We start from the raw sequence: 18,093 nt of genomic DNA, 5'->3' as shown, positions 1-18,093 counted from the left end.
AGGAAACCAGTGACTGTCTGACTCTGGACAAAAGGATCATTCATAAAGACATCTATAACTGTGGTGTGGAAAATATTTGCAAAATAAGGAGAAGTACACAGTATGTGATGTGTTCATCACGTTTGTTTCTTCTTCAGTCTCGGGTTACGTCCCGACCTCTCCTGCCAGAGGACCCAGCAGCACCCCCGTCCCCAACCATCTCCCTAAATCCCCCACAGACTCTCCACACAGAGGACCTGCGTTGATCAAGTATGTGTCTCTCTGATGTCAAAGCTTTAATTGTGCCCAGGAAACGTCTAAGATTCAGAAGTTAATTGTCTGTGTGGCCTCATCGTACTTGTAATCCGGCTCATAACCCTCCTGTTGTTCCATCAGGCTGTGCTGTGTTTCCTCATGCATGCTGTGCCTCTCTCCTTCTTTTAGCTGCACTGATAAGAACCTGAACGTTGAAGGATGCTTACAGAGCAACGTGGTGTCGGCTCCACACGGTCAGTACTCCGTCGCTACGCTCGGCTCGCCAACACAAAGCCTGGGGATTGACTCTGAACACACTCACACACTCACACACTCATTGACTCATTGACGTGTGTCTGTTTGTCACAGGTGAAGGGCTTCATATCAGCTACGTGATTGGTGGAGTTCTGACCATCCTGGCTATTCTCATCCTCATTGCTGCCTTAATTATTTACAGGTAAGAATAAAAGAGGATTAAATATTTTGGCTTAGTTTACTTTAATATCGCCCCCATGTGGCCATAAATTGTCCCACAGGCTGAACTGGAAGGCGCAGATTTGAAGAGACCCAATCATGTCCATGTTGTCCTTTCATCATGTCTAGTGTCCTTGACGTGCTCTCCCTGTTTTGTCGTTGATCCACAGACATAAAAAGTCCAAGTTTGCTGACCCGGGGGTGAGCAACTTGACCTACAGTAACCCCTCCTACCGCACGTCCACGCAGGAGGTCAAGATCGAGGCGTCGCAGAAGCCTCCCATATACAACCAGCTACGATATAAAAAAGAGGTAACAGAAAACAGTATTACCCCTTACATCATCCCTGTTCCACTTTGTCCTTTGAGATTCTGTCGGAATATCGTCACGTGTGACAGAAGCAGACAGCAGCTCTGATGTTCTCCTCTTCTCCCTCACTGCAGCTCTCTCATCCTTACAACTCCCTCTCCCCCTTTATCTTTTGACCCACTTGTTCCTGCGGAGAGGTAGCTACACCGCACAGAGGAGTTGTGTCGGTTCCTCTGACTCATTCCCGCTCCTCTTCTTTACTTATTCTGTCTTTAACCGCATGGGACCTGAAATGAATACTTGTGCTTTTCTTGAAGTGTGAGATCAACAGCATGGCAACGTCTGTGTGACTCACAGGGTTTTTGATTCACCTGACAGGTCTGTAAAGGTTTAACATAGCCGAGGTTAAAGGTCATACAGTAGATGTCACAAGCTAAGTAAAGCTGTGACTTGAAGAGCTCATTTACAAAACAGATTAACTGGTATGTAACAGGGAAACTATGGCTTTACATTTATAGAATCTGTTTTTGCAAATGAGCTCTTGACACGTTTCTTCTTCTGCTTGTTTGTTTGTTTGCTGTCCCTCAGTTTTGACTCCACGCATTCAATAAGTCAACACCAGCAGCTCATTCAGAGTTTTGGCAGATCATTTGGTGTTTTCTGCACCATGGAGGTTTTGTTTTCCTTGTGCCTGTTGTTTGGTTTGTTTCTGTCCGCTAGATTTGTTTCTTTAAAAAGTTTCCTCCAGATATCTGAACTCTTTAAGCTCTGTGTGTGAGTGTGTGTGAAGTACCAAAAATCAAGGGGGAAGTGCAGCATCAAAGGAGCGAACCTGCTGTGCATGGGTTGTGTTTGCTGATGTGTGTGCGTTCCGTTTTGTTTCGCAGTTGTTCACTTATTAAACCTCAGAGGAAAATTCCACCTTAAACGGGTCGAACTGTTGCGATTCGTTGAATTTCAGGGTCAGGGTTTTGTTGTTGGGTAGCTTCTCTCTAAAGCCGTTAGAGGCCACATGGGTTCAAGGTTAATAAACACACATCCTTAACATCCATGTTAGTCTGTAAATACACAAAATGAAATATAGCACATGGAAGTTTTAAAACACACAACCTTACAGTGGGGAAATCTATCATAACAAAAGCACAAAAACATTTTCTTCACCCACAGGATGAGCAAATAGACCAGAATGCAATGTTTCTACAAGACAGATTGGGGTTTGAGTATCAGGAGAGTTTATTTTTAAGTCTTAAATGGGGAAAAAGAAAAGGAGACACACTACATATCAATATATGTCTACTATCTGTCTGCGTACACAGCTGAACTGCAACTAGTCTGCAGTAAGTGCAAACTAAGAACCAGCAAAGGAAGAAATCTGTTAACATAGCTGCTATTGCTAATATCACAAAAGGAGTGTAGCAAAGTTCAGCAATCACTTTACAGTAAGTTCAGTTCTTAGAATCAGAAATCATCATCCTAGAGTAAGTTGGGGTTTGAGTTCCTGGTTGTAAGGACGTTTTCTGACTGCTAAATTCCATCTAATTCTCCAGGGAGGAGGGGACGGAGGCTACACCAAGGAGAAGATCCGCATCGTGGAGGGCGTGTGTCTCCTGTCCAACGACGAGCTGTACTGGGACGACCTCAAACAGATCAAGCCGTCCCGAGGCGGCCTGCACACCTGCATGCGCACGGACACAGTGTCCCTGCAGGCCAGCAGCGCGTCTTTAGACGACGGCGAGACAGAGCAGCTCCTGCAGGAGGAGGCGTCCGAGTGCTCCTCCATCACCACCCTGACCCCCTCTGCCATCACCCCGCAGCGCCACGCCCAGCACAGCCTGCCCGACACCGGCTGGGTCTCCACGCGCAAACCGTCCACTGAGAGCGAAGTGTGAGGGAGGCCCCGCCCCCTCCCCCCTGTACTTTAATCCAACCTGCATTACCTACACACACACACACACACACACACATCCATACAGACACACTGCTGTGTATTTATACCCGGTACAACTTGTGCTCACAAAGGTACAAACACGGTGATATCTGAATACTTGGTGTAACAGAACATACAACAAAGGCTGGGTATCAAAATTCTCTTATTTTTATGGCAACAACCAAAATACTTCAATACTACGTAGTATCACAAAATGCAAACGTTCAATACCTACAAAACATATCCATATTTAACCCTTTCCTGTCTGATTCTTTCAAGCATACAAGAATATTTTTAGTATTTACTCTTCAGCCCCCGATGCCCAATTCCACTCATTGTTTTGAAGATATCCGATATTCTATATTTAGTTTAGAGCTCAAACAGAGGCAAACTGAGCACTGCAACAGATTCAGAGGAGGCAGGAATAGTTATAGTTGCGTTGCTTTGCGAGAGGAATTCTACAACTTGTATGATTTTAAAAGTCTCACTCTTCCAAATGGAGAACAAAAACATTTTAACTGTATTGCGATGCATTGAGACACAAATGTCAGCACAAGTCTCCCGACCTCTGAATGACACAGACATCACGGTCCACGTGTTAAACGATGTTCATATATGTACACATGAGAGCGTCTGAGTACATGAGCTGTCTTGTGTACGTGTTTACATATATCCGTTATGCGTCACGTGTAAGTAAAACATCCAAACTGAGTCACTTGTACCTGTTGGTGTCGTAGCATTTAGCACAGTTAAGTTCTAATATATTTTTAGAGAATGTTTTTAAATTGTTTAATGGCATAATGCAATTTAAAGATGCATTCATGATTTTTACCACTAGGAGGCAATATTCCTGATATCACACAGATTAACGCACACACACACTCACCCAGTCCTGACATACCTGTCGGATCATTAAATTGTTTAGGTTAATGTTGCAGAAGACACAGAGCAACATTAGCATTTGCAATTCTGGCCACCTGACAGATTCATTGCATAATAAATGTAAAATGCAATATTCCTACTTCTTTTAGTTGCGACCTGGTCACCATCATTTCTCTACCAGCCTCTGGTTTCCCGCCATCATCTCTGCTCTTTTCCTGGGGAGTTGTGAGAACTGTTGAGGGCTCTCAGGCTGGAAAACAACACGTTTGTGAGAATGAGGCTGCAGATTTACACACTTGATGGGTGTGTCTAAGCAGGTGTGTAAGGTAGATACATTCAGTCAAGGACCAAAAGGATCAGAAATGAAGCGTTCAGGTCACATCAGGACTTCAGCGTCTCAACATTTTGACACGTCTCAACACAAACTCTGTGATACCCAGCCCTGCACACAAACCTAACACACAATCATCTCTCAAACTGGGGCTCCGTCCTACTTGTGCAAACACACACACACAAACACAATCGAACACACTCAGACACACACGCACTCAACAGTCCTCCAACTGTCCCCTCAGTGCTACTGCCTTTAGGCGAAATGATAAAAGACATTTTAACGAGCATGCTGGAATAAGGAAGCAAAGGACTCTGGGGAGGAAGTGAACGGAGACACGAGCGGCGTTTTATCTGGAGCCTTTTGAAAGGAGCCAGCGTGAGCGACGCGTCTCTGTGTGTCACTTCGCCTTTTCGTTAGTGAACTTTTTACTCTTGGCAAAGCTAAACCACATACTTCCTGGACTAGATAACCACCATGCTCTCTCTAATGCCACTCATCATTTGTTGCCATTTCTTTATTATGAACTCTATTTATGAACGTTTTTTTTTACTCAGCGTGGGTTTGACTTTTTTCTTTTCTTTATTTTTGTGAGTGTGTTGCAGAACTGTGTACAGCAGGACCCAGGTATTTATGACAGTGCCAAAGGATGGAGCTTCACAGAGTCTCCTTTATTCTTTTCTCCGTTTCCACTTACGGATGTCATTGGTTTTTTTTGTTTTGCTGACAGTCAGAAAACATTTTGGAGACCTCGGCGATGAGTCATGGTTTCATGGCCTCCGACGAGTCAAACGAGGACTTAGCTGTTGGTAGCATCCTGTCATCTTCTGCATAACTTCAGTTTATTTTTATTTTGAATTCGACCATAGCAGAGGAAGTCGCGATGAAGTAACAGCCTAAGTGACAAACGTTTCTTTCCATTTCTGTTTTTCAGCCACGTATTTATTTTGCTCTGAGGTTGTAAATGTGCATGTCATTTTTTTTTCCTCTGATTACAGCAGATCAATATGGAACTCCGTATGGCCAATATTGAATAAATACATGAGCTGTATTCAATGAATCGTCACAGGAAACAGTATAGCAAACACAAATGAACTGAGTTATTCAAACTTGATATGTAATACACCACCATTATTTTATATTCAAAGTTGACTCAATGTTAAAGTCAAATGCCCTCAATTTAAATACTAGCACTAGTTTCCAGGTACTGTTGGTTCCAGTTAGAGTAATACTGAAATATTCTAAAACTGTGCACTAACCAGATTTGAAGCAGCGTCGCTCAACCTTTTCATACATAAGATCTATTTTTCTATTTACTAAGGTGAGAGGAGCAGACAGAGCCTCGTGTAGAGTAACAGAAATAAGGGATTAGTCGCTTTCTCTGTGGAACGTGAACTTAAAAACTGTTCCAACTGTTTTGAAGTAATGATGTCTTCAGAGGGTTAATAATAATAATAATGATGATAATAACACTGAGTTGCTCATTTTTACAATCATTTCTGAAAGTATGTCATAATCGACTTGTTCATTGGTCTATATTTGTCTGTACTGATTCATTATTTATTTGATAGTCTTGTGTATTTACTTGATGTTGGCCTTTTATGGATTTCCACAGACCAGTCAAGCAAACTGGGTAACGATGGAAACCAGTAGGAGTTACTTAGGAACACTGTGCATGAAGCCATCCGGCGTTGAGGGTTAATAGTTTAGAAATGTATCACTGACAACTTACTGAAACTTCAATTTAATACAGGTAAAGTTACGATGCATTGCTTTAACGTTAGATCCTGTCTGTTGTTGAAATACAGTACAAAGAAAATACTATATCACTATATTGACATACAGTATATTATCGGTTAGACTTTTCAGATCCATGTATTTTGAAGTATCTGCTACGAGCTCAGCTACTCGCTGATTTGCTGCTAGACGAAGCACTGAGGCCAATCACAGAGGGTCTTGGCAGCTACACGATTAGGGACTCTGACGTTTGGTCGCAGAGCGCCACAGCGATCCAGTAACGAATCCTCCGGTCCCTCCAACTCTGCTGCAGGATGCTAAACTGTACAGATTCTACCAAGCAGATATAAGCAAACATTTGTGTTGATGATATTGTGTTATGTTGTATAGTCTTTTTGTACAAAGGGATTTCATGACTATTTTGTTTTTTTTTTTGGACTAATTTCACTCACTGGAGAAGAACTTTTTGTTTTGTTTTGTTTTTGCTGGATTATTTTAACCACTGTGTTTCCAGGCCTTGTAAATGATGATGATGATGTTGATGATGATGATGATAGGAAAGATGGCAGTAATTTAATAGTGCTCTTTTATCTTATGGAATACTGGTCACGTATAGCTGTTGTAAAGTTAACAAAAAGAGGTATTTATGATTTCTTTGTTTGGTTGTCACTTAATGTGTAAATATGAACAGACTGTATATGTATTTCCATGGCAGTACTAACAAGCTGTGTTGTGTGATATAGTGAACTATCCCTTTGCTATCTTTTAATATAAAACTGCATTTCAATGAAACTTTTCTCAATCTCTTATTGATTGGTTACAAACAAGCAGTAATCATCACAGTGTTGCAGCAAAACTCTACTCAGTTTATGTTTCAAACCCCAGAAAACATCCAAATGAGTCCATTTGATATGACAGACAATTATATTATTTATATTCGAAGTGTGTGTGTGTGTGTGAGAGAGAGAGAGAGAGTGCGTGCTTTCTTGCATTGGTTTTTGCCTTTGTCTTTTTATTTCAATGTAGAAAACTAACAGCAGAAGTGTACATGCTGCCACCTACTGGGCTGGAGGAGCCACTGCAACACTATTCTCTGCTGGTTGATGTGACCCAGAAACAGATCCAGACAGCTTCCCTGAATATAAATAACCATGAAGTGAAATCAAAGCATTTGTAATAATTAGGAACAGCTAACGCCTATGGCTGAGACTGTGTACCTGGATGTAAAAAAAAAAGAAGGAAAAATAGAGCAAACCCACAATGGAGCGACAGAGCGACTAAAGCACATTTGATTATTTCACCTCAGGAGGATGAAAACTAAATTAAGCCGCGTAGTATAGACTTTTGTTCTTCCTTGATTCTGTTTGAAGACGCTGTGATTATTTTCAAAAGCTTCATGTCGAATCAAAGCTGAAAGTGTCCATTCTGTTGTCAGGGGAACATTGCAACACCTCGCCGCTCTGAAATCATGTTCTCCCTGGGATGCATTTGTAAGATAGCTGTCAAAGAATGTTTTTTCCTATTCCGATTCCGTATCAATGCAGCGCTCATGAATACATCATGATTTCTCTTCCTCGGAGGACGCAGACAGGTGATCTGTGTTTCATGTCTGCTGTCAGAAAATCCCCTGGAAACTTCTAGGAATTGAGCTGTTAATCAGAACTGTGCCATGTCAGATTAAAGCATAGATCAATACCCTGTCATCACCCTCGTTCCTCCGTCTCTCCAGCCGGTCCTGTTCATCCAAACCAGCCAAGCAGGAGCAATGCCAGATAGAATATGCAACAGGCTGCAGGCTCACATCCCAAAATGATTCAGAGGAGATGTTCCCCCTTCTGCTGTATGAAAAAACTCTTCTAATGTGTGAATCATTATAAGATTATGTGCTGTGTGAATTTGCATATGGCAGTACTCAAAGCATGCATGTGTTCTCTCTCAACGATCCAGTGATGTGGGTTAGTGATCATCCTGTTTGATGATACAGCAAAGTATCAGCGTGTGGATCAGGGCCGAGCGTTTAGGGGCCCTGATCCAGACTTTACTGTCGCAGGCTTTCAAGTAAATCATTTAGAGGGTTTTTATGTCTATTTAAACTACCGTGGAGGCTCCCGCACCATCATGGCGTCTGATATGTACGACTCGTATATGAATGTTAAAAGGCAACGGTGTAAAGAAGCATCCATGAAATAATCAGTAAACTGGGAAAATCTGATATAAAGTGAGATAACAAAAGTAAAGTACTTTGGTGCATTTGACCTTTCTGGCATAGAAGTTCAAATGTTTCTTCACATTCTGGTTGTGTTTTTGTTATTTAATCCAAGAAAACAGAACATCTGATCACAATGAATATGAAGTGCAGAGACTTGATGTAATCTTTATGTTGTCCCAGTTTGATCAGGTGGTGGTGGAGGACACCAGTCTGGAGAGTCCAGCAGGGTTGGCTGTTGGAGGACAGACATCAGGATGGTCTCTCTGGACATTCCGGACTTTCCTGTCAACAGCTCCATGAAAAACAACATCGCCATCGGGTTCGACCCTAAAGAAGGTGTGTGTTTGTGTGTTTATTTTAGCTTGACCCAGTTTCAAGCTCTTCCCATGAATAAATTGAGAATTGTGATACAAGGTCTGATACGCGCGTATGTGGCGCCCCCTGCAGGAAAAGTGTACTGGTCTGACAGCACACTGAAGAAAATTAGCCGAGCCAGCATCAGTGGAATGGAACACGAAGATATTATCGCCACTGGTGAGGAAGATGTAGGAATAAAGAGTACAATTCAAATTTCAACCACTCCTGCTGGTTTTACTCTCCCAGCCATAGTGTCTCCGTTTAATCTCCATTTGACTGTCATCAAATCAGGGATCTGAACCTGTAACTATGCTGTGTAAAATGCTAAATGTGCTGTGTGTGGAAAACAAAAGACACAAATACTCTAAAATGATGTAAAATGAATGATTTCATTAAAAAATCACACAGATGTTATCAGTAACACTTTGAATTCTTCCAAGACTAACAAGCTCCGACAACTCCTGTGTGTTTGTCATTGGTGCAGAGCAGGTAGAATGGTTCCCATGCAGGCTCCAAAGCCCACTCTGTATTCTTCTCCCTCACAGTAACCTGGGTACATCAAACAACACAAAAACACTTAGCTGATAAATAGGACAGATGATTAACCAGTCATAAATTACAGTCATAACAAAATACTTTCTGAAATTCAAAAAGGAAAGGTTCTTGGTCGAATTTGGCTGAAATACAGAGACATTTAGATCGACAGATATGTTATCACTGTAATGTTCACAATACACACCGTCATGTCTTTTAATCAAATATTGTCTTCATTTTAGACATAAAAAAACAACCAGACGAACGAGAACAAAAGTGACTCCCCAGTGTCATGAGGAAGTGGTGAGTAAATACTTTTAAAACTGTTTTTTAGGGAGTTGAATGAGAGACATCAGCCTGCTGCACTGCAAGATAGACATTTTACACTAAGAGAGTAAGATGTTATCATCAGGTTGCTGCTGTTTGATCCACACAGAAGTGTTACATCAGCGGTTTAGTCCAGGGAGTGTACGCGCAAGAAGCAAAATAAAATAAAAAATTCACATTTCTTCTGCCCTGTGGTGTGGAGTGCTGAGTCTTACCTGTGATGGTAACTTCATCTCCATCCTGCAGGAAGGTTCTAGTTTTCCCTTCACCCAAGTCAATGTTCTTAGATCCCCGCCATGACAACTCCAGCATGGAGCCAAAGCTCTCTGGATCCTAAAACACACACAAATTGCGATAACATGGTAACCTCCTAATTTCACTAACACACAAAGCCATGCTGTTGTGCAGAATGTGGCTTGGCATTGTCTTCCAGAAATAAGTGTAATGGATAGAAGAATGTTCAAAGGAACAAGGATTGAAAATGCATTTCAATTTGCTTTATTTAACGTTTGCAAAAATGCATTTGATATAACACTTCATAACATTAATCCCAGCAGTTGTGATTTGTTGGGACGGCTTTATCAAATTAACCACGTTAGCCTGAAGATAACCAGGTACTTCAAATAGTTTTTCATTTTGTACTATCCACCCTTCAACCTGCCTGGTCAGGTGTCACTTTATGAGGTTTTGTTGAATGTTGTGATTTTATTCCTGGATCACTTTAGGATTACATTTTGTACATAATGTCATACTGCTGTACTGTAAACGCAAATAAATATAATCCTAAATATTATCCCTAAATTAACCACTACATGCCCTTTCTCTTTGTTGTCTTCTGAGGACATGAGAGAGAGGTGAGAGGTGAAAACCCACACACACTTTTACTTACAGGTCCACTGATGGTACCAGATGCCAGCAGGTCCCCTGGTCTCATGTTACAGCCATTGACTGAATGATGGGCAAGCTGCTGCTTCATAGTCCAGTACATGTACTGCAGAGAGAAATACAGAGACACACAGAAAACACACAACATTGCAGAAACTTAATTTGAAAAGTCTCCATAAAGGAAAAGTCATCAGCTTCAACTGTGGCATGATTAAAAGTTAACAAATATCTGGTGCCCAATAATTATAATTTGTATTTACCACAACAATTGATATGGAGGAACACAAGGTAGTGCTATAGTGCCTCTTTACTTTAGAAAATTCTTACCTTGAAGTTAGATCTACATATGGTCGCTGCCTTTGCCATGCCCTTTCCTGAAAACCACAGATCATTATGAGTAAGGTAGACATACAATTGTTTGTATATATAGTACAGTATATACACACAAATGATGTGCATGTGTGTGTAGGAGGGGGGCGCAATTTCAGATGTGTGTGTGATTGCATTGTGAGTGTGCATGTTATGTCATAAATGCAATCCTCAATCCTGAGATCAACAAAGGGGTCTTCATCTTCTTCATACAATATATACTGTATATCTAATGTATACCTTTAAGTGAGACGAACAGGTTAATGTTGAAGGTGAAGGGGTCATCGTGCTTCAGGTAGGGAAGGGGGTCTGGGTCCTGCAGGAAGAGGGAAAACAACATGATAGTAACTGAAAATACAAAACCTCCATCACAATTGTGATCTGCAGCATTAGATAGCCTTTACCAGGACCTGTGCTGCATAGTCAGAGCAGTAGGGACTGATTGTCCTGATGTTGTACAGGGCAAATCTGCATGACCAAGAGACTAAGCAACGTATTTAAAGAGAAGCAAAAATTATCTTAAGTTGTAACCACAAAACTGTTTGCATGGTTTAATCACAGTTTGCAAGAATCCATCTAAACAATGCAGGATAACTAAAATAATATACTATAATAATATATTCTCCCGAGTGTTTACCTTCTATCTCAGCTGTACTGTGTATTCATAGAAGCACAAGTGTAACATTACGGCTCACCTGGATCTGGTTTGGCTCAGCAAAGGGCAGAAGAGCCTCCATGGGAACAACCCAGGGTGAGATAGTTGTCCCAAAATTCTTCCCCAGGAAAGGACCCAGAGGAACGTATTCCCAAGCCTGAATGTCCCGTGCTGGGAATAAACGCACAGAAACAGCGCGTAAGTAAGCATATATAACTTATGATGATTATTAACAAATGTCAGGCAAGCACGCAAGGAGTGGAATAATGAGCCTCATAGTGAATCTTGTGTGGGTTTTTCAGCGTGACCACCCTGATGAGTCTAGGTAGCAGGGATTTGAGCAGTGTGCAACCATGTACAGGTACTGTATGTTCTTACCACTCCAGTCATTCATCAGCACCATGCCAAAGATGTGTTCATGAGCTTTATCGATGGGGATTGACTCTCCCAGGTTGTTCCCTTTCCCGACAAAGAAGGCCTAAAGGGAGGAAAAAAAGCAACACTTAAAAAATAGGGAGAGAAATTTGTGTCATTCCATCTTTTATTCACAAATAATATCCATACAGTCACAGTGTATACATTAAATAAACACCATAGTTACCATTTCCAGCTCAATATCCAACTGCTTTGATGGGCCAAACACTGGAGGCTTTGCTACAACAAAGAGACAACAAGTTATTCGTCATTGGAGATGAAAATCAGGTTTTGTTCTTTTATATAAAACTATGAAACTAAGGTGCAAGGTTGCAAATGCTCTCAGAATATATTGTGATCAGTCTGATGTCAGTCTTAACTATCCTGGTGCCATAAGAGTCCTGGATCCTTTGTGTTAAATAAATAAAAATGCACAATTATTTTATAATCAAGCTCTTACCAACCACATCACTCAAAAATACACCCTAAATGCCCTAAATGATAATCTGAGGACTACTGTGTGGTTTTGGTACATTATTGTTCTTTTTGTCTATTGAGATCTGGTGTGTGTTAAAAACGCTAACTGGGCGAAGTCAAAAATGAGAATACAATACTTAGGAACTTAGCAACACAGCTTGGAAACCCTGAAAAGATTTGGATCTTACTCTGGTCAGGTCTCATCTGGCCTGACGGTCGATGAAGGGGAGTCCCAGAAACCACCACTGAGGACGCTCTGCCGTGGTAACCGACTGGAAGCCTCAGCCTGCACAAAACAAGTCACAGGATTTTACCATGAGCAGTAATGGGGAAGATCCCCCAGAAGTGAGCAGTCCGGAGATTATTAGCGAGTCTTTGTAAAGCCCAATATCACATTATCAATCTCACCAGTTTGGCATCAGAGCATTTTCCTTTCCCCTGAACATGGTTCCCACATTGATGGCATGATCCCTTGATGAGTAGAAGTCGGTGTAATCACCTGTGAAAAAACACACAAGGAAGAATAATAATCACTCAAACTGCCGGTGGTACCGCTGCTGGCAAAGGTGTGCTCCTGTGCTCATATACAGTATGTACCACTGATACACTGATGATAACCCAGCTCGATCTCGCCAAAAACCAAAGAATCACCTTATTCTTAATTGCTTTAGCCATTGCTTTGAGGACATTACATAACAGATGGCTCAGAAAATCCATCAACCTAATGAAAAGAAATCTGATCATCATCAATTATTGTCTTAGCCCCCCAACTTCCATTAACTAGGACTAATCAGGAGTATCAACAACTCTGACTACGACTCCACAGAGGTTAAATTCCACCGGTCTGTCAGAACTGAGGAAGCCTTTTGGATGAGAGGCTAGCAAGTCCAGTTGCCTAAGATTAACTTTACTGGAAAACTTGACTTGTCTTTATTTTAGTACTGGATTTTATGTACATGCCTGGTTATGGACAGAGAACAAAAATCAAGGAACTCTAAGTTCCATACTATATATTTGTAAAGCATAACTTCACATTCAAGATGTGCCTACTTCAAGATTTCTTTAAAGTCTAGAATTCTATAAGCACCAGGCGCCTGGGATCAGCCTTCAAAGACATATTACAGCACCTGTAAGTCGGTAAAATATATTTATGTAGGTCCTCATGACAGGGTGCTAAGATTTAAATGATTGGGTGAACACAGGGAAGAATCAGATTCAGACTCAGACTCAGACTCACCAATTTCGGCAGGAAGATGCATGGTAGCTTCACTCTGATTGACAAAGGCTCTGTAGAGATAAAATGACAATCAAATATTAACAGTAATATACAGTAAAAAGTTAATTAACAGTTAATGAACGGCTGCTATAGCGCCCTCTAGAGGCCACTAACTAATCTGGGACGTCACGCCAGATGTTTGTATTAGAAACACCTGCTATGACATAATGCATGAAACATTTGTAACCATAAAGACAAACAAATCATCATATTAGCATTAATAAAGTAAAGAATAGTTGTGTGTAGACTGACCTGGAGCGGAGACTGACGTCGTCTTTCAGTGTGTTCTGATTCACCGACAGCAGACCCTGCAGAGTTCTCCTGGCTTCCTTCCATGCTTTATAACCAAGAGCCATGAATGCATTCAGTGAGGGCTGACAGGAAGCAGGAACACACACATTACAATTACACACATTTCACATCGGACTCATACTCATTAACTTCAAATGCTGTGGTTCCACCCACATGCTGCATTAACCCATATCAGATACCTGGCTGACATCAATCTAAAAAGGTTCATCTGAGTGATAGTGAGTGCGGTTCATAATGAATCAGGTAAGTTGTCCCACCTGGTCAAAGACATGCTGATGTTCAGACAGCTCAGGACCCTGAAACAAAGTCTTTATCACACTCAGGTCCACAATCTGGTCTCCAATGGCAACCCCAATACGATGCCTAGGCTGTGGAAGAAAAGAGATACTTTCTATGATAGATATAATGTCATTTGTCTTGCACAAGTTAGACACCACATCCAGGACATAAGCAGTAGCTAGTGTTTGGGGACAAAACACACTTCAGCATTTGGCCACAGTATCATACCACACACCAGCAGATTCCATTCATAATGCTCCAGAGTTAAGAAATCTACTGAGATTTTGGGAGCTTGCTTCCCCTCCTGCATGCTTGGTGGTCCTCTGGATTCTCCTGGAACACCAGGATGTCGGGTTCGACCAGATCCGAATTATTGAGCATGTTTAAAGTGATACACTGTCACATTACGTCTGAACAATATCACATTGCTATTGTGTTTTTTTAGAAGTTGCAGATGTTTCAGTGTAAAATGTCAGGAAAACACTTGGACTTCAGGTCTTCAGCCACGTAGGTGAATAACGAATACCTACAAAATGTTACATCTTTTAAAAAACACATGTATGCATTTTAAGGGTTAGATATGGAAGAACAAGTCACAACAAGAATTCAGATCAATCCTTCCCACTGCGTAGCACCACATGGACCAAACTGTTTGATTTTAAAAGTCCTTAGGAGAGGTAGAGGTCCTCTCTGTTTCGAGAACAATGCACTTACATTACGGTGAGTGGAGAATATCCCATAAGGCAGGTTGTGGAAGGAGAAGTCAGACTTTGGATCAACTTTAATAAAGGACATGTTGCAGTTCCACACACTCTCTCAGCTCACTGACACAGGCACACAGTGGAACTAAGACACCAAGACTGGCAAGACTGGGAGTACAACAGTAAATACTTCCAGATGTTTGACTTTGGACCTACATGCATGTCTCTATTCAGCCAATCAGTGTGCAGCCTGCAGCGTCCTCCCACACTGAGAGAAATAATACAAAGCAGCCTGGAATGACTCAGCAGAAAACATAGGCTGAATGTTTCTGCTTTATATTCGCTGCAGGGAGAAATTCTATAATTAAAGTTATTCTAAAAGTTGTGAATCTGCAGCAAACAAAAAACATTTGAAGAAATGGAATATCTGTCTGTGTGTGCTATATATTGGTTCACCTTAGAATGACCGTTCCTCATAGCAGCTGTATTCTCTGTCTCAGGACTGACTGGCATGTCTGTAGCTGCCCTGCAGCTTCAAACACACTCATGTGTGTTAGACATGTATTCATCCCTGCATGAAGCTCTGAGGATTATTCCACAGAATTGTGTTCTTCATTCTGATAAAAAGGGGATCTTAAGCTCCCCCAAATGGTTTCATCTTAACAAAGGATAAATGTGGTCCGTTTGTCCTGAATATGAACCTCAGTGAACTCACTCTGCTGCGTTGAATGTGTCACATTCAGACCTAATAGTATGTCAGGCCCTATGAGGCATTATTCATACTTGCTCAAACGTGCGCAATCAAAATTACACATGTTCACCATCAAACTCTGATTCTGTCCTTTCATTGGTTCTGTTGTTATTAAGATGGCTGCTGACTGCCATATTAATTAATTTGATTTAATATTAATTTAATTTAAAAAAACACAAGATAATGACTTAATAAAGGAATGTGGATGTCTTGTATCTGCTAAGTTTTTCCTGCCATCTACATATCCCATGCAGAACTCTCAAAACACAAAAATCATTGCTACTAACACTGTACAGCTACAAAACTCCACTTTTTTTTTTTGTACATGGTATTTATTTGTAGGCATGACATTTTAAAAGCTTTTGGGAAAGGTTGACACACCCTTAAACTGTGGCACACTACACTGATTTCTATGGTGTTCACTGAGCCTTCAATGGGACTGCTGTTGGACTGCTGCTACTGATGCTGGGGGTTCTTGCACGGCTCCCTCAGGAGGACCGCGAGTCGAGAGTCTCCAGGTCCTCTTGTGGCGTTCAGTCGAGACAGGCCCTAAATACCCGGGTCAGATCCTGATTGGTTTTATCTGTATCTGTATCTGTTTCCCGCTCTTGTTTTTTCGTGCACAACTTTAGCCCCAGATGTTTACGTTAAGAGTATTTGTCTTTGAAAATTAGCAATCAAGTTTAGGTGGCGACTGTTTGAAAGATCATGTATTCCACATCCCATCACTCACCCTTTCTGTGTCATCATCTGTTTTGTTAACTTTAAAAATCAGGCACCTTGTGATTTTCTCCCATTTCTCAGTGTTGAGTTGTTGTTTGTCATTCTGTCACTTTGGTGCTTAAGTATCAACTTTTTGGCCAGATCGCACAAAAATACGTTTTTGACAGTTACAATAGTGGATTAGGTCCAAATCCATTCACCATCTTGGTCATTTTGAAAATTGTAGCATCACACTATGAAAAAGTCTTGTCCTGCCGTATGAAACAAATTATTTTGAATATTATGTTACAATTATTTACAAATCAAGTCTACATTCCATTTGCAGATCCAGTTCCCAGCCTTGTAAAGCCTCTGCCAGAGAGAGCACAGTGTATAGCTTTCATTTCTACACTTCTACACAACAAACATTCTGCGCAACTGTGAGCATAGAGTTCACACTAAAGAGCCAAACGTGGGTTAATTAACGGAGAAATTCCTTTTCACTAATTTGTGTAATGCCTCAGAATAAGCTTAGACAAACATGTACCTGTGTATACACTAAGTAACAAAATAATCGTGTGCAATGCAGTTCCTGTACAATAATGAACTTACTCAGGATTTATTAAGCTTCTTGTTTCTGTCATTATTTTCTAAGTTCATACAAATACTATGTGTATACACCCCAGTCAACAAATGATTGATGCTATATCAAGACACATTTTTGCAGACAAAGCATCACTACAGTGCGTCCAGTTCTGATTGGACCATAATGTGAAAAAATGTATTTTCCTGTATTTTCTATTGGAATTTTTAATATAACATAACTAAGTGGTGTTCAGTCACATCATTACATTTCATTTGAGCACAGATCTACATTAGTCAGTTGGATGGTAGTTGTGATTCCCTGTTTTGTTAGTTTGAAGTCTCACATTGGTGCATTGTGTCACCCTTGTGAGAATCATTGTATTTTTAGATAATTTTTTCTCGAGGCCTCTATAGACGGTGAGACCCACAAAGAAGTATTTGTTTTCATACTGCCCAGCACTCTAATCTTAAATTCTCAACTAATTTCTACAATTTATTCAAAGAGGAGCACAATGTCTGTCTGTCTTTGTCTGAAAACTGCACATTTTGAATGTTTTTCTGTGCTTCACCTTTTTTTAATCTACATTAGATAGTAAAGTAACAAGGACAGATCATGACATTTGAGTCTTATGTTTCTCTAGTGTTTCTTTGCAGGGCCAAACAGAAGTCACAGCCATAATTACACCATGGATCCAAGTTAATACAATGAACTTGAGATAAATGGTCAGCTGAATTCAGTCAGATAATCAGCCTTCTAATAGTGACCAGTAGAAAGGCAGAAGTGCCTGGATTGTACAATATTTACTGAGAATTATTTTAGTTTGTCTTTCAAAAACCACCCCGAAAACTGCTTACTATTAGAATCCAGTATGATTCAGTTCAAACTGGCAGACTGACTGGCAGCTCTTCATCAGTGACAAAACTAAAAAAAGTTTTCCAGACATCTTTTAGGGTGAAATCTCTCTTCAGCCTCATGGATGAATTCATCACCTGGAGTATTTTAAGCACTATAAACAGACAGCACATGGTTGGTCAAATGGGGTTGTAAATAATGTTTATGTGATTACATCGCCGAGTTTTGTGCATTTACAATATTTTGAATGCAAAACTCACGTCTACCTCTGTTGACGATGAAACAAAAATAAAGCAAGGTCACTTCAGGCGTGCACTGTGACTGTTTTAGCCCTGACTGTGATCGTTTCCTGTAAATAAAATGTACATAAATAAGAGTTTGTGTGAAGACTATAATTCTATAGGTCTACAATAATAAGTTGCTATTAAAAGTAAGAGCATCCATAGGAAACATGTTTGAGTAAATTGATTAACATGAATATTTTCGGTAGGTTAGCAGTTTCCTCTGTGTCGT

General features: G+C 40.7%; 2 protein-coding genes across 3 annotated transcripts in view; one reads left to right on the top strand and one right to left on the bottom strand.

Annotated features, from left to right (window-relative positions):
• Window positions 1–6,256, top strand: part of lrp4 (low density lipoprotein receptor-related protein 4) — a 103,210-nt gene extending 96,954 nt beyond the window's left edge. For both annotated transcript variants that reach the window (XM_076155579.1, XM_076155578.1), the window contains exons 34-38: window positions 138–249; window positions 424–488; window positions 604–691; window positions 879–1,020; window positions 2,565–6,256. In XM_076155579.1, coding sequence (XP_076011694.1) covers window positions 138–249; window positions 424–488; window positions 604–691; window positions 879–1,020; window positions 2,565–2,906 — 749 coding nt within the window. In that variant the 3' untranslated portion in view covers window positions 2,907–6,256. The remainder of the gene's footprint in view (window positions 1–137; window positions 250–423; window positions 489–603; window positions 692–878; window positions 1,021–2,564) is intronic.
• A 2,574-nt stretch (window positions 6,257–8,830) lies between these two features.
• Window positions 8,831–14,866, bottom strand: fah (fumarylacetoacetate hydrolase (fumarylacetoacetase)). The gene is made up of 14 exons (XM_076155887.1): window positions 14,703–14,866; window positions 13,967–14,077; window positions 13,650–13,771; window positions 13,359–13,408; window positions 12,530–12,620; window positions 12,310–12,407; window positions 11,832–11,884; window positions 11,609–11,708; window positions 11,271–11,401; window positions 10,816–10,891; window positions 10,534–10,580; window positions 10,211–10,312; window positions 9,537–9,654; window positions 8,831–9,009 (listed from the first exon to the last, which is right to left on the bottom strand). The coding sequence occupies exons 1-14, from the start codon at window positions 14,781–14,783 to the stop codon at window positions 8,933–8,935; spliced, it is 1,257 nt and encodes a 418-aa protein (XP_076012002.1). The 5' UTR covers window positions 14,784–14,866; the 3' UTR covers window positions 8,831–8,932.
• Window positions 14,867–18,093: the final 3,227 nt, after the last annotated feature.

Source organism: Genypterus blacodes, unplaced genomic scaffold (genome assembly GCF_046128005.1).
Source record: "Genypterus blacodes isolate CSIRO-AG114 ecotype Tasmania unplaced genomic scaffold, CSIRO-AGI_Gbla_v1 ptg000067l_1, whole genome shotgun sequence".
In the NCBI taxonomy this organism is placed as follows: Eukaryota; Metazoa; Chordata; class Actinopteri; order Ophidiiformes; family Ophidiidae; genus Genypterus; species Genypterus blacodes.
The sequence above is the reverse complement of the archived record's forward strand: the minus strand, read 5'-3'. Positions and strand labels throughout refer to the sequence as shown.